The following is a 17,075-nucleotide window of genomic DNA, read 5'->3' as shown; positions in this document are numbered from 1 at the left end:
CGTCCATGGCTTAATAATATCCCGAAAAGCCAATATTATAGAATCCGACGTAACTGTTCGCATATTGAACAATTTGAGACACAAGCATCTGAATTAACCACATCATTTAAAGATCAAGGTTACCCTGTTAACATCATAGAGGAAGCATTAGTGGAAGCACGTCAAAAAGATAGGGACTCCCTATTAGTTCGGAGAGATACAAAGGAATCCTCCTTTAACATACATCAACCTAGGTTTGTAACTAAATTCAATACATGTTCTAGAGAACTTAAAAATATCATTCGGAAAAATTATCCGATTTTAAAAACGGATAGGATCTTGTCTACTGTATTAGATGATGAACCATGTATCATTTTTAAAAAAGCGTCAAATTTACAAACCTTTCTAGCTCCTAGCCATTTTTCTTCAACGGAATTGAATATAGAATCTAATAGAACTATGGGGTTAAGAAATATGGCAAAATTGAAGGGTTGCTACAAATGTAATAGATACAAATGTACCACATGTGATTATATTATTGATAAAACTACTAAAGTATACTCATCGACATTTCGGACCTACTTTGATCTATGTAGTGTCATTGATTGCCGCACTAGTTATGTTATCTATGTCATCAGCTGTATGTGTGGTGCAAATATGTGGGTCGCACTACACGTATGCTACACATACGTTTTTTAGAGCATAGGGGCAATATACGGAGGGGTACTAGTCAACATAGTCTGGTGAGGCATGTGTTACAGGAACATGATGGGGACATCAAATGTTTAAAAGTGCAGGGGGTAGAATATATTAAACCCACCATTAGAGGAGGGGATAGATTCAATGTACTATGTAAACGGGAAGCTTTTTGGATCTATACTTTGGGTACCCTATTCCCCAAGGGTCTTAATGACTGTATAGAGATGAATAATATATAAGTGGGATTATTTATTCATCTCTATCTATCTATTCCATTATCCTGTTCTATACCATCTATACCATTTACCATGTGTATTATGGTTACTATTCATGATTAAGTATGTTCTTTGAAAAATTGGGATTATGTACGCATTATATACGTTGTGTATTCTCTCTATATTTATGATTAATTCAAGGCAAAATAATTTGAGAAGGGGGATTCGAACCTTGGTCTCTATAGTCTAGTATTGTTTTCTGTGTTAAGCATTAGTGTGGTGAGCCACACGGATTAATGATACTGTGAATGCGCTGGATGATATACTTTACATGCATTTAGGCTTATCATGTTCTCTCCGTGATGCCACATTATTATATTTATCTTTTCAAATAGATTGTTACATGTTTTTGTGCATTCAAATCAGACTTAATTAGTCTGTTTTAAGGTTTTTATTACATTGTTGTTTTTTCTTGTATGTATAAATTTAAGTATGCTTGAAACTGTTGGAAACCATAATGATTAGAAACACCTGTCATGCACCTGTTATTCCAATTGCAATTATGGTGAGGAAAAATGCTGATAGGCTACCAATCACCTTAAATAGGGCAACTCTTGTTCCTCAAAATTACCTTCTGATGAAACCGACTTGCCCTACGTCGGAGAAACGCGTGAATGCGCTGGATGATATACTTTACATGCATTTAGGCTTATCATGTGCTCTCCGTGATGCCACATTATTATATTTATCTTTTCAAATAGATTGTTACATGTTTTTGTGCGTTCAAATCAGACTTAATTAGTCTGTTTTAAGATTTTTATTACATTGTTGTTTTTCTTGTATGTATAAATTTAAGTATGCTTGAAACTGTTGGAAACCATAATGATTAGAAACACCTGTCATGCACCTGTTATTCCAATTGCCATTATGGTGAGGAAAAATGCTGATAGGCTACCAATCACCTTAAATAGGGCAACTCTTGTGCCTCAAAATTACCTTCTGATGAAACCGACTTGCCCTACGTTGGAGAAACGCGTTAAGGACAAGGGACGTTAACCGCATCACTGTGAGCCCTGACTACTGCACTTTACAGCCGCAGTGCTGATCCAGCACTTTACCACCACCTCCAGTTACCAGCTCCAGCCGTGGTGTGGGTTCCCCCCCTTCTCCCTTGCTGGGACATTGTCCGCATCTGACCACCGCGTCCATGTTACCGCATCGCCCAGGAGCTCTGGAAGCGGACCACCACTCTCTTCATCTGCAGCGGTTAGATACCACACTGTCGGATTGTGGCGGGGGGTTGTAGCCTACCCACTTGCTGTGGGAGGAATCGGTTACATTCATACTGCATTGCTACAAATGTTACTTATCTTCTAAGAGGATTAAGTGGACCTGCTACGGTTCTATTGCTTTGCTCATTAGTTATCACCTGCTTGGTGGGACATTGAACATTACCTCTCTCAGCTACATTGAGAACGTTTTCTTTCCCACAATCATTTGGGATTACATGCTTATATCATTGTTAGTTCAGTGGTTTCCTTTTGTGCGGTTTCATTCATTCATGTTTTAAATCAACAGTATAAATACATTTTAAGTGTTTTATCCAATAATAAATTGGTATATATTCTTCATGCGCTCCCACCTGAAAACATGCACTGTGTGGGGTCCTGATGGCCGAGTTTGAGAACCTGTGTTCTAAATAAACACTCCTCAACATATAATATGTTAGCCTTGAGGAATACATGTGTCCCTATGTGTGATGCTCCATCATATTTAAGGGACACAAACTTACTCTCATCATAAATAATTTATTTCGTAATGTTTGCTGCAGTAAACTTGCTGATTTGTAAGTAAATACACAGTTTGACACAAATATACATTATTATACACATTCTTTTGTTTTTTGTTTAAAAATTTTTTTGGGGGGGTTTCTGCATCGTGTAATAACAGTATTAATAATTTTTAACACATACAAACATGTCCCAACAATAATGACAGTCTTTTTGGCAATGAATTATCTCACTTCAATGCCAACATATTAAAAGTATTTTACGCAACTCAATTGTCTTATTCTTGTAATGTTGTATAGAGAAGAAAGGTAAAATAGTGAACAATCACATTGTAATTTGGATTGGCTGCAGGATATGAAAATGATTGGAATCTAGAAAGAGTAATGATTAGAAAAAAATCAAGTGTTCTGGTACTTCCTGCAAACATGTATGTGCAGCTCCATCCACATTTTCCGCCTCCAAAACAATTTAAAAGATGTTAAAGAATAAATGTGCGTATAAATTTTATGTTGTTCTTTGTAGCACTTATAATTAATGATGTTGTATAAATTGTCAAGGAGCTAAGTGTTATATATATTTTGCCAAACATACACTTACTAACTAATTTTATTTTCTTATCAGAAATGTCTAATTTGTGTTTTATGTTATTTTTTGGGGGGTGGCTGCTTGTCCTGCCCTTTGCCTTTAGCACTGTCATGTTGTCGTGCTCTGGTGGAGCGTCTTGGTGGTGATGAGACTGGCGTCATATTTGGAGTAGTCGTACCAGAACTGCTGCTTGTTTGCTGTTGGTGCATGGATCTGAGTGTTTCATTCAGGTTAGTGAGGGTGGCATTGAGTTCACGTGTAGCAGCATTTTGATTGTCTACAATTCGGAATAAACTTTCATTAATCTTTTGATTGTTTAGAAAAATGTTCATATAACTTTGCTGTCGCCTGTGCTGTTCTTCAAATATTCTGTGCTGATCTTCCATTATGCGCTGTAAGTTGCCCATGACCTGTGTAATGTCTGTACGCATGAGTTCCATGGTATTGCCAATTCGGGTTGTTTTGTTCATTTTGTCTACTCATATTTCTTGTTATTCTTCTGAGGTGACATGGTAGGCTTGCAAACATCTGTGTCTGCCTACGCAGGCAATCTTCATTAGTGGCCTGCTGTCTAGCCCAAATGGTCCAAAACACCTGATCAGGGCCTTGTGTTACTGGTGTTGTTGGACTGTGTTGTGGTGGTGGTGGTGTGCTTTGCTGTGGTGGGGTACTCACAGGTGCTGGGGGGCTGATTCCTTGGCTTAATGGCTGCATTTCTAAGATGATTGTCTCCTCCATGTCACTGTGTTGCCATTGTTGCGGAGGGATGCTGTTACCAGGAATAGAAGCTGAAATGTAGAAAAAATCTCAGTTAGCTATCCATATGTTTGATAAATGTAAACAAATCACTACACATGGAACACATGTCATTCACTGTTTCTTTCAGATATTCTGCCTAGCAACATCATCACTCATAACTTAAATACATACATATGCCTGTTTTTGGCAAATGTGTCTGGTTACTTAATTGTGAAAGCAAACACTTTAGTTTTATTGTAGATCAGACATACTCCACCATAAAAAAACATTGTTATCCATAATGTGTTACCTTAGAGCAGGCATTCCAAACCACGGTCCTCAAGGCACACTAACAGTGCAGGTTTTAGTGATATCCAGGCTTCAGCACAGGTGACTTAATTAGTACCTCAGTTATTTTGATTTAACCATCTGTGCTGCAGCCTGGATATCACTAAAACCTGCACTGTTGGTGTGCCTTGAGGACCGTGGTTGGGAATGCCTGCCTTAGAGCTTTTCTTAAAAAAACATTTTAATGTTTTTATATGTATTTGGCAATGTGAGCTCAAACACACATGTGAAAATTTTAAAAACAACCTTACTATTTTCAAAAATTAAACATAATTTTCTGTTGCAGCATCTTACACACAATGTGCTACTGTATGGCTCAAGTGGACATACATATCTTTACTGGATGCGGACAAGGCCATTTTGCTTGGATTCCATTTCATGATTTACTTACTTCGGTAAGTATATACGTTTTTGATGTGTTTTGACTTAATGCGGTAAATAAAAATTCGGATTACTATCTTAAATTGTTTACATTTATTTCAGTTTGATACTCACAATCAAGATGAGGGGAGTGTGGATGACGTCTTGGAGGTGTGTCCAAAATTTGGAGTGGGGGGACCGAACATACTGTCGATAATCTTCGTGGCGGGGTAGGCTGCTGTGGTTGGCCCTGGACATCACACCTTGCCTTCTTGGCTGCCACAGGTTTTTTGTGGTGGTGTCTTACAGAAGTCCCACTTCTGCTGCTCCAGACTTCTTTTGATGTACCTATTAATGAAAGTGAAATTTTGTTATGGACATTCCTTTACAAACATACCCTATACTACAATGGACACTTTACCTGCTTCCGCAACGTCCACATCATCAGATGTGATGGGAGTTACTGGACGACGAGTAGTACTGCTTTTCTCAAACACTGTAAAAAAATAATCATGTCTTCATGCTATTGTTGATACATCCACCCATTATGCTTATAAACATTTATTCTTTAAGAAATGCTTGCTTTATTTATATTAAAAACATAAGGACCGGAAACAAAAAAACCACTGCATAAAACAATAAACATTGTCCAATAGCCATATGCACTATGGAAAGTTCTACACAGGAAAACATGTACAGGACACTGACATAGGCCACAAGTTAAAATACATACATTAACAACCAAAAACACACACATCTTCATTTTGTAATGAAAGGAAAAATATTACAGATGCAATATATAAATTGCTCTGTGATGTGGCACTGCAAACACACATTACCACTATATGAGCCAAACCAAACAAAAATACACATAAAAAAATTACACTGCAGTGTTGTGTCACGGTACAAATACAAACTCAAACTGAACAAACAAATAGTGGAATTTTTTTTTAAAAATATTATATTCTGTAATAATTACATTACACATGTAAGTGGTTTCCAAACCACTTTCCACTACTCCAGCCTCTAACATGACAAACACTGTTTTAGAAACATTGCACATGGATAACATAAATATAAAACATAGTCCAAATTAAAACAACAAAAATGTCCAAAAGGAAAACATTATTGCAGGACAATTCAATGACACACCAAGTCCAAACTACACATGCAAAATATACTGGAAAAAGCACATGACATACAATAAAGTAAGATGTTACATTGGCTTTTGTATAAAACATTAACCAAAACAATGTATTTGCTGACACGCACTTGAAGATGGGAGTAATATGCAACGTGACATGACACACATTTAAAAATAAAAAATAAATTTAAAAAAAGGTCATAAAATGTTAATGCAAATACACATGCTCACCATTCTTCCTGGGCCTATCTGAATCCCGGACATGGGTTGCAGACACTACTTCAGGAGGTATTACACTCCGCATGGGCTCCTCATACTCCAGATATCTTGCAAAATAGGGCTGGCCACCACCGGTTTTTCTAGCCGACTTCGCCTCCTTGGCCATTTTGGACTTGACACGTCGCTTTATGTCATAGTACCGTTTGCGGCACGTGTCCTCCGTCCGCTTGACCACCCCCTCACTATTCACAGCAGCAACAACTTTCGCCCACAACACCGTCTTCCTCCGTGTTGGCACCTTGGCGGACTCAGGGCCAAATAGCTGCCTCTGATACTTCATCAGCTCACGCACCAATGCCACATTTTCAGCAAAACTAAACTTTACATTCCGCACAGTCTTAGTAGTGGTGCGTGGCTGCGGAGCTGTCTGACTGTCACTATCACTTGAGGCTGCTGCAGCAACCTCACCCACCTCCTCCACCTCACTAACACTCACCTCCTCCACCTGACCGACCTCCTCCCCCTCACTCACACCCTCCACCTCACCCACCTCTGAGTCACACATAATTGTGTGTCTAAACACTTAACACAGAAAAAACAATAGACAAACAACACACTCCTCCACTACCACTACACAACTCACACACACACACACCCACCCACACACACACACAAACACTGACAAGGGACTATAAAGAAAAATAACTTGGACTAAAAATGAGACAAAACCACAAAATACAAGACTACAAGAATGACAAGACGACTTTCAAACACAATACCACACTCAGAAATCGCTACCAACACTTCTCACCAAACCACAAATTCACCTACCTCCACAGCACAACCTCCCTCCTCCTCACCACTAACTAAACCCATGAGGTGCGGACGGTTTGGGGCGTATTTATATGGTTGCGCACAGACATTCCTACATCTGAAACACAACCAATCACGAACGGAGATGAAAAACGAAACTAAAAGTGAAAATGCGGCCGGGGTCTTAAAAAAACCCTACCGCGTTTAACTTATAAAAAATACCGGTAAAAACAACCAAAAGCCATACGCAAATGACAATGACGGCCGAGAATGGTCCAAAAAAACCCGACTGGCATCGACATCGGAAAACACGAACACAATAAAGTCGACTGCTTCGTAACTTTGCGTATATGGATTCAAAAAGTTGCATGAAAATGCACCCGATGCAAAACGAGTTTAAACACTACACAAACCGACTCAAACACGAATATTAGTAAATTTTGCCCATGGTTTTCAAAAGATTTCACTGAGCAGCCTATAGCAAAATCTTCTTCCCATTTATGTACAGTATTTCAGATTTGGTCTGCTGTAATACTGCGACAGTATGCTAAATTCAGCTACAGTACATAGTATCAGCTGCAGCCATTCAACTGTACATGACGAGAAAGTGTTTCTTTATGAGCAACATTGTCTTCCAGTTATACTGTATTTATTCTTTGGTGATACCATGTACATCCACAAAACTTATCATGCTTTATGTTTTTTTGGGCTCATGTGATTTTTAACATCACACCTGTCATTTTTTTGTTTTTATTATCTATATTTTTTTGGATCGGTATGGTATCCCTCTGCACGGGATGCTGAATGTCATACTGACATCGGCATCCCATGCGGTGGAAATCCAGTAGGGGTGCGAGCGCAACTAAGCCCCTTGCGGGCTCAGTGGCCAGCATTGCTTGCCACAGGTTCTATTCTCCCTCATGGACACTCATAGAGGGGGAATCGCCTACCTAGCCAGTATACCAGCGGCGGTATGGTCCCCCGTCGGGATCCCGGCGTCTGTATTGTGACCACTGGGATCCTGACGATCGGTATGCTGACTGTATACCATTTCTTGTAATAAATGTGTATTTTTATCAAGTAACACTTATAGAGTCTATATTACTTGAACTAGCTTGCTTATTACCTCATAGCAGGACCAGCGCTAGAGTGTTCGGCTCCCACCTGCAAACTACAGCCATGGGCAGAAGTTTTGAGAATTACACATATATTAATTTTCACAAAGTCTGCTGCCTCAATTTTTCTGATAGCAAATTCGCATATACTCCAGAATATCATGAAGAGTGATCAGATGAATTGCAAACTCCCCCCTCAGCGATCCCCGTCAGAGCTCACAGTGCATTAGCTTAGTTAGTGCCAATGCGCTGTGTCTCTCCCCCTCCCCCCCCCCCTTCCCCCACACAGCTGGCTTCACTGGGCATGTGCGAGATTTCCCATGCAACGACACGTGAAACTGTTGAGATCAATAGCTGCAAGTGTCGGGTTGGCTAGTGCCACTGATCGTTCATTCATTGCCAGACATATCAATGAGCTTTCTTGTAGATAGCAGTACTGCTATGGACAAGGGCCCCTGTGATGCAGCACACTTCCCCGCAGTCATGCATTTAACGTGCGCTGATACCACTTCTCCCCTATAACACCACTTAATACATCTACCACAGAATCCAGAACAGCGCAGTCAGAAACTCACAACTCTTCTATATTTAAATAGCTTAAATGTACACAAGGGGGTAATCCAGTTACCTGTGACTGGGGTTAGTTGCTATTGCAGAGGCATTGAAACAACGTCAACAGCACCGCAATTCACCCCCCTCATGGCCTGATCTCAGCCCAGACTCACAGATTTTTAAACCTATCCCTATCGGGCTGTGAGCTAAAACCTATGAGTACGGCAGTAGCATGAGTGTGGGATATAGCTGCACTTACTTCGCCAGGATGAACTTGAGGCTAATCGTACTGACTACCAGGACTTCCTGTCTGTCTGTATTAAAGGAAGCGTGGGGATGTTCCACTGATTCTGTCCATAGTTACATTTCAGATTACTGTATTTGTTATATTTTGTTGTTAAATGTTGTTTGAATCATAATTTCAGATAATCTTTGCTCCGTATAACCAGAGCTTCCCTATAAAATGAAACATGTTTGTGTATTATCCCTGGGAGGGTTTATGGATCCTGTGGGACTGGTTCATGATTGTGTCATGTATCAGACTGTCAAGTCTCTGCAGAACTTGCTACCTTGGGTAGATGGGTTCCGGTATGAATGGTCAACCATGTTAAGGTCGACAGTCATTAAGTCGACCACTATTGGTTGACATTGACATGGTTGACATGGACATATGGTCGACACATGGAAATGGTCGACACGTGGCAGGTCGACACATACAAATGTCGACATGGATTTTTTCCCCCGTGATTTTGGTGTAATTTTTTCCGTTACATGACCAGGAACCCCAATTACCTTGCATGGCTCGCTTCGCTTGCCATGCTGCGGGTAAGGTGCAGGTTACTATTCCCAATCGTAGTCCACGTGGATGTTGAAGTATGGAAAATTTACAAATGTTGACCTTTTCATGTGTCAACCTGCCATGCATCGACCATTTTCATGTGTCGACCATGTGTCCATGTCGACAAAGTCAATGTCGACCAATATTGGTCGACCTAATGACTGTTGACCTAATGACTGTCAACAATACAAACGGATACCGGGTAGATGACAAAAGCAGATGGACATACTATATGACTAGAACCCTGACCTGGTAACAGAGGAATGAATAATGTCTCTCAGTGAAAACAATGGCACTCCAAGAGAATTGGTGACTATAGCCCAAATAGTCTAGGGTTGTTTATTGGGCTCTCTGTGTGGTCCACTGCCTGGATGTGTATTCCTATTATCTTGTATGTTTCAATTCTATTGCACTTTTCCAGTCATTTGACTAAAAGCCTGTGAGCTCACAGAGGGACTGGGTATTTTCAGCAAGCACATAAGGCTGCCTTCCAGCTGACCGGATAATGCAGAGTGGGTGAAATATCTAAACTTAAGCACAGGGTCCTCACTAGGGGTGATATGTATTTAGCATTGCTTCTGCGATGTGGTACATCCCACCACTTACCGCCTACATATTAATTACATATATGCTAACAGGATTTTGGCCCCGGGAGTCCTTTTGCGCATGTGCAGAGGGTCACGGAGGCCAGGGGGGTGCTGGAAGGGATGCATTTGGATCCTTCTCAGAGCAAAATGTTGAAAGAAGCCCTCAAACTTTTATAGGGTAATGCTGGCATTAACCACTGCAGGAATTTGTCTGGCATCCTGGCAGTCGGGATGTCGGCGGTCATGTGACCGACACCAGAATCCTGACATTATTCAGGAGATTGGCGTCAGAACACCAACAACTAACAACCCAAAGGTAAGTATCAGGGTATCTGCTAGGGATAGCACCCTGGCTGGTGGCGGGGTTTAGGGCAGGGCCGGTTCTGGGGCTCTGTGCGCCCCGGGCGGCAATAGGGGCGTGGCTTCGTACAGGGGGCATGGTCATTTACGCCCCCTGTACAGACTGAAATGATGTGCGGGCACAGTAAAGGACCTCTCCACGAAGGGAAACTAGACGCGTACGCGTCTAGTTTCCCTTCACAGCAGCAGTGGGGGGCAGCGGGCAGCGGGGGGCACAGCAGCAGCGGATCTTGCCCTGGTGCGGCGCCCTCCGGATGGCGCCCTGCGTCCTCCGGAAGGCGACGCCCCGGGCAAAAGTCCTGCTTGCCCGTGGCAAGATCCGCTACTGGTTTAGGGTTTGGCACAAGGGGGGTTATCTGTAGCTGACATCCATGGAGGGTTAGTAACAGCCGACACCCCTGGAGGGTTAGCCCTAGTCGATACCCCTGGAGAGTTAGGTGGGGCAGAGTGTAGGGATAGAATAATTACCCCATCCGATATTGGGATTCGAGCGGTCATGTGACCGCTGGCATCCCGACCGCCAGGATTAAGAACCCCCCAACACATCCAAGTCCCAGAATGCATCACACTCCGGAGCTTGGTACATATGGGAAATGCTGCCAAAGTCAGAAACAGGGTTTTTTGGCTGTATTTTCAGTTTAGTACATCCCACCCAAAGTTATTTTAATACATTTTGTTACATTAGTTGACTTTTAAGATCTAGCCTATTTTATCAAAACAGATGCACTTTAGGGGTATGTTACAAATCCATTGTTTGGTAATATATGGGATGTATGATTGAACAGTTGCTCTCCAAGGCCAATATTTACTAAAAATTTGAGTTTGTCCGAGTTGTGTTTTTTTTTCAAAGTCCCGATCCGGTAATTCACTAAGCACAAATCTCGGCAGTGTCTGGTCTATTCGTAATGGATTTAATGGCAAAGTTCTGAAATAAGAATGAATAGACCATCGGTCAAACGCGGCTGTTATTTCATACAATACGGGTATTCACTATTCATTCGTATTTGGGTGCTAGTCTCTGAGTGCTCAAGTGCTGGGTCTATTTTTTTGCGAATCGTTAAAAAAAGCAGCAAAAAAATAGACCTGCTTTTTCCAGTCGAGTTTGGATAACCATGCACGGATCAGTGAGATCTGTGCATGGTTATCTATGGGAAAGGGTCTGTTTACTGTAAAAACCGGGAAAAAAATTGCATGGGGTCCCCCCTCCTAAGCATAACCAGCCTCGGGCTCTTTGAGCCGGTCCTGGTTGACAAAATATGGGGGGGGGAAATGACAGGGGTTCCCCCATATTTCATCAACCAGCACCGGGCTCTGCGCCTGGTCCTGGTTCCAAAAATACGGGAGACAAAAAGCGTAGGGGTCCCCCGTATTTTTAAAACCAGCACCGGGCTCCACTAGCCAGGTACATAAAGCCACAGCCGGGGGACACTTTTATAGTGGTCCCTGCGGCCCTGGCATTACATACCCAACTAGTCACCCCTGGCCGGGGTACCCTGGAGGAGATGGAACCCCTTAAATCAAGGGGTCCCCCACCTCCAGCCACCCAAAGGCCAGGGGTGAAGCCCGAGGCTGTCGCCCCCATCCAAGGGCTGCGGATGGGGGGCTGATAGCCAAGTGTAAAAAATGTGAATATTGTTTTTAGTAGCAGTACTACAAGTCCCAGCAAGCCTCCCCCGCAAGCTGGTACTTGGAGAACTACAAGTACCAGCATGCGATGGAAAACCGGGCCCGCTGGTACCTGTAGTACTACTACTAAAAAAATACCCCCCAAAAAACAGGACACACACACCGTGACAGTATAAGTTTATTACATACATGCACACCTCCAAACATACATACTGACCTATGTTCACACGTGGCTCGGTCCTCTTCTCCATGTAGAATCCTCGGGGTACCTGTGAAAAAAATTATACTCACATAATCCAGTGTAGCTTCTGTCCTTTGTATAATCCATGTACTTGGCAAAACAAAAAAATGAAAACCCGACCACGCACTGAAAGGGGTCCCATGTTTACACATGGGACCCCTTTCCCCGACTGCCAGGACCCCCCCTGACTTCTGTCAAAGAGGGTCCCTTCAGCCAATCAGGGAGCGCCACGTCGTGGCACTCTCTTGATTAGCTGTGTGCTCCTGTAGTGTCTGTGTGGCAGCACACGGCAGAGATACAATGTAGCGCCTATGCGCTCCATTGTATCCAATGGTGGAAACTTTGCGGTCAGCGGTGAGGTTACGCGTGGTCAACCGCTGACCGCAAAGTTTCCACCATTGGATACAATGGAGCGCATAGGTGCTACATTGTATCTCTGCCGTGTGCTGCCTCACAGACACTACAGGAGCACACAGCCAATCAGGAGAGTGCCACGACGTGGCGCTCCCTGATTGGCTGAAGGGACCCTCTTTGACAGGAGTCAGGGGGGGTCCTGGCAGTCGGGGAAAGGGGTCCCATGTGTAAACATGGGACCCCTTTCAGTGCGTGGTCGGGTTTTCGTTTTTTTGTTTTCCCAAGTACGTGGATTATACAAAGGACAGAAGCTACACTGGATTATCTGAGTATAATTTTTTTCACAGGTACCCCGAGGATTCTACATGGAGAAGAGGACCGAGCCTCGTGTGAACATAGGTAAGTATGTATGTTTGGAGGTGTGTATGTATGTAATAAACTTTAACTGTCACGGTGTGTGTGTCCTGTTTTTTTGGGGGTATTTTTTTAGTAGTAGTACTACAGGTACCAGCGGACTCGGTTTTCCACCGCATGCTGGTACTTGTGGTTCTCCAAGTAAAAGCTTGCGGGGGAGGCTTGCTGGGACTTGTAGTACTGCTACTAAAAACAATATTCACATTTTTTACACTTGGCTATCAACCCCCCATCCGCCGCCCTTGGATGGGGGGGACAGCCTCGGGCTTCATCCCTGGCCCTTCGGTGGTTGGAGGGGGGGACCCCTTGATTTAAGGGGTTCCCACTCCTCCAGGGTACCCCGACCAGGGGTGACTAGTTGGGTATGTAATGCCAGGGCCGCCAGGACCACAATAAAAGTGTCCCCCGGCTGTGGCATTATGTACATGGCTAGTGGAGCCCGGTGCTGGTTTAAAAAATACGGGGGACCCCTACGTTTTTTGTCCCCCGTATTTTTGAACCAGGACCAGGCGCAGAGCCCGGTGCTGGTTGATGAAATATGGGGGAACCCCTGTCATTTTTTTCCCCATATTTTGTCAACCAGGACCGGCTCAAAGAGCCCGAGGCTGGTTGTGCTTAGGAGGAGGGACCCCACGCATTTTTTTTCAGATTTTTAAAGACTTTAAACACCTTTTTAAGGTACACAATGAAGCCCAGCACGGATCTTACAGTTCCGGCCGGGATTTCTTGTGTTTTGTCAGGCAGTGTTTTACTCATCACTCCTATAAAACACTGCCTGACATTACGAATCACATCGACATCGGAAAATACGAATTTGGAAAAGTCGCAGCTTAGTGAATGACCGTATCAGGATTTAAAAAGTTGCAGTAAAATGCACCCGATACCATTCGAGATCAAACACCCTTCAAGACGGCCAAAACACGAATCTTTGTAAATATACCCCCAAGATGGATACATTTTATCGCTCTGAGTGTATTATCTTTGCTATTAAAGGATATGACTTCCAAAAGTAAATGTTCAATGAAAAAACCTGCTACCTCAAAGTACAAAGGTCCAGGAACCTGTCTCTATATTGGGATCTCTATTTCACAAGAAGCATTTCAGTACTTCAAAGACCTCATGTGTCACAAATTCTTTTTGTGCAGCTGCAGTTGCCACAGCGGCAGTACACCATTGTCCTCCATTCTGCATCTCCAAACTGACCCACACTGTATGCATTATTTATTTATTTGTTGTTCTTGTATAAACCAATGTAATAGCAGGCAAGTATTATAATATCTAGCAGCGATATAAGCTCTGATCACACTTGTGCAAATTAGAATAATTAAAATAAATTGTTTAATTGTTTGCTATTAATTATCTTGCAGCGATATATGTCACTATCTCACCTCCAGTAGTGAATGCAGAATATTGTTGATGTTCATCTTGTATAGGGTTCCAATGACGGGAAGAGGAGTTGGTCCAGGGGGAAGTTTGGCTTTTTCCAACATCATCTTCCAGTATTTAGCTAACAAGCAGGTGATGAGAAGCACCAGAAGCACTGTACATAGTGAATAGAAATCCATCCTGCCAAAAGAGATCAGATGATCATTCTTAAATGAAAATAGGCCCACATGTACCCCTGCAGTGCAGCCAGTGTTGACAGGAATAAAAATATTCCTGTCACCACCAACAGCTCAGTTCACTCACCTCACGGCTGCCCATTCACCCCCACCCCGAACTTGCCGGCCAAAGTCCGACCACCCCATGGCCTGTCTGAAACTAGTCTGCCACGAATCCATCTGAGGCTCTACCCCCAGCCTGTTCTTAGGTCTGCCCCTGGACATACCATTAGCTCCACCTCCAGACCCATCCTTAGCTCCGCCCCATACCACCTGAAGCTCAGCCCCTGGCCCGTCCAAAAATACTGTTTACCATTCCTGCCACTTACTACAGCAATCAAATGCGAGATGAAACAGGGAAGTAGGTGTACTATTTTGGAGGCACTCTAAATCCTCGGACTAGGAGAAGAAAGATGGGAGAGATTGCCAGGAATCTAGTGACTATTACCATTTTTTCGAAAGAACCAGAACATGTTGCATGATTTGACTATTGCTGAGAGAAAGATTTGAAATTTGTGGACTGGGTTTACACCGTTCTATCAGGAGGGTGACATTCCCCCACCACGTGACTATCATTAATATACTGACGATTGCATCCAGAAAGTACTGTATATGTATGAAAATTCTTTGCTTTGCTTTTGGACCCAGGTTTGCCACCCCACAATCAATGGAATATTGTTTCCCGTGTTGATTTAGGATGCAATAAGCCTGTAAGAGCGCTTGAACTGTTTTCGTATATGTACTTAGTATATGTAACAGTATTTTAGTGATTGGTGTTATCACATTGGGGGTCATTCTGAGTTGATCGCTCGCTGGCTAGTTTTAGCAGCCGTGCAAACGCTATGCCGCCGCCCACTGGGGAGTGTATTTTAGCTTAGCAGAAGTGTGAACGCTTGTGCAGCCGAGCTCTGCAAAAACAGTTTGTGCAGTTTATGAGTAGCTCTGAACCTACTCAGCGCTTGCGATGACTTCAGCCTATTCGTGTCCGGATTTGACGTCATACACCCGCCCAGCGAACGCCCAGCCATGCCTGCGTTTTTTCAGACACGCCTACGTTTTTGCGAACACTCACTGAAAACGGTCAGTTGACACCCAGAAACGCCCACTTCCTGTCAATCTTCTTGCAGCCGTCAGTGCGACTGAAAACTTTGCTAGAACCTGTGCACCACCACATCGGACTTTGTAACTGTACGACACGCGTGCGCATTGTGGGGCATAAGCATGCGCAGAAATGCTGATTTTTATCCTGATCACTGCGCTGCGAACAACGGCAGCTAGCGATCAACTCGGAATGACCCCCATTGTGTTCAAGCGGCCTGTAAAAGTGTGGATCGCAAGTAGGGAGGCCAATTCCAGGCCATTTTTTTGAAAAATGCTCAATCCCGTGATCCCGGAATTTCAGTAGGGATCAGTGTAGGGAGCAGGGAGAGTGTATGTAGATGGCAGCAAGGGAGGGTGGATGTAAGGATCAGCGAGAGAGTGGGCATAGGGAGCAGGGAGGAGCATATAAGAATGGATGTAAGGAGCAGGAAGGAAGAGTAGATGTAGGGAGCAGCGGGAGGGTGGGTGTAGGGAGCATGTAAGGAGCAGGAAGGGAGGGTGGGTGTAGGGAGCGGGATGCAGTCAGTTTACCTCCAATCAAAATCCCGACGGTCGAAATCCTGACAGCAACTGACCGACGGTCAAAATCCCGACATGGTCAAAATCCCGACAAGGTCAAAATCTCGACATGGACAAAATACCGACATTTAAAATACAGACAAGGTCAAAATATCGACATGTAAAATGCCGACATGAGGTTTTCATGATTGTTTTGTTGAAACCGACTTGTTCATACTTTACCATCCCAGTGGACCCGGAGGGGGAATATAACAGTGTGCCGAGCGCAGCGAGGCACCGTGCCCGAAGCAAGGGGACAAAGTACACTTATATCGTGTCCATGTCGACCTATGTTGACATACACACAAAAACCAATGAAACACATGTCGGTATTTTGACCTGTCGGTATTTTACATGTTGGTATTTTGACCTTGTCAGTATTTTAAATGTCGGTATTTTGTCCATGTCGGGATTTTGCCTTGTCGGTATTTTGACCGTCGGTCAATCGCTGTCGGGATTTTGATTGGAGGTATTTCATACCGATCCCTAGGGATCACATAAGGAGCAGGAAGGGAGGGTGGGTGTACGGAGCAGCGGGAGGGTGGGTGTAGGGAGCATGTAAGGAGCAGGAAGGGAGGGTGGGTGTACGGAGCAGTGGGAGGGTGGTTGTAGGGAGCATGTAAGGAGCAGGAAGGGAGGGTGGGTGTATGGAACAGCGGGAGGGTGGGTGTAGAGAGCATGTAAGGAGCAGGAAGGGAGGGTGGGTGCACGGAGCAGCGGGAGGGTGGGTGTAGGGAGCATGTAAGGAGCAGGAAGGGAGAGTGGGTGCAGAGAGCAGTGGGAGGGTGGGTGTACGGAGTATGTAAGGAGCAGGAAGGGAGGGTGGGTGTACAGAGCA

General features: G+C 43.7%; 1 protein-coding gene across 2 annotated transcripts in view; it reads right to left on the bottom strand.

Moving 5' to 3' along the window:
• The window catches only part of LOC134949251 (cytochrome P450 2F2-like), a 188,492-nt gene that overhangs the window by 165,996 nt on the left and 5,421 nt on the right, over positions 1-17,075 (bottom strand). For both annotated transcript variants that reach the window (XM_063937732.1, XM_063937731.1), the window contains exon 2: positions 14,366-14,543. In XM_063937732.1, coding sequence (XP_063793802.1) covers positions 14,366-14,542 — 177 coding nt within the window. In that variant the 5' untranslated portion in view covers position 14,543. The remainder of the gene's footprint in view (positions 1-14,365; positions 14,544-17,075) is intronic.

This window comes from Pseudophryne corroboree, chromosome 8 (assembly GCF_028390025.1).
Source record: "Pseudophryne corroboree isolate aPseCor3 chromosome 8, aPseCor3.hap2, whole genome shotgun sequence".
NCBI lineage: Eukaryota > Metazoa > Chordata > Amphibia > Anura > Myobatrachidae > Pseudophryne > Pseudophryne corroboree.
The sequence above is the reverse complement of the archived record's forward strand: the minus strand, read 5'-3'. Positions and strand labels throughout refer to the sequence as shown.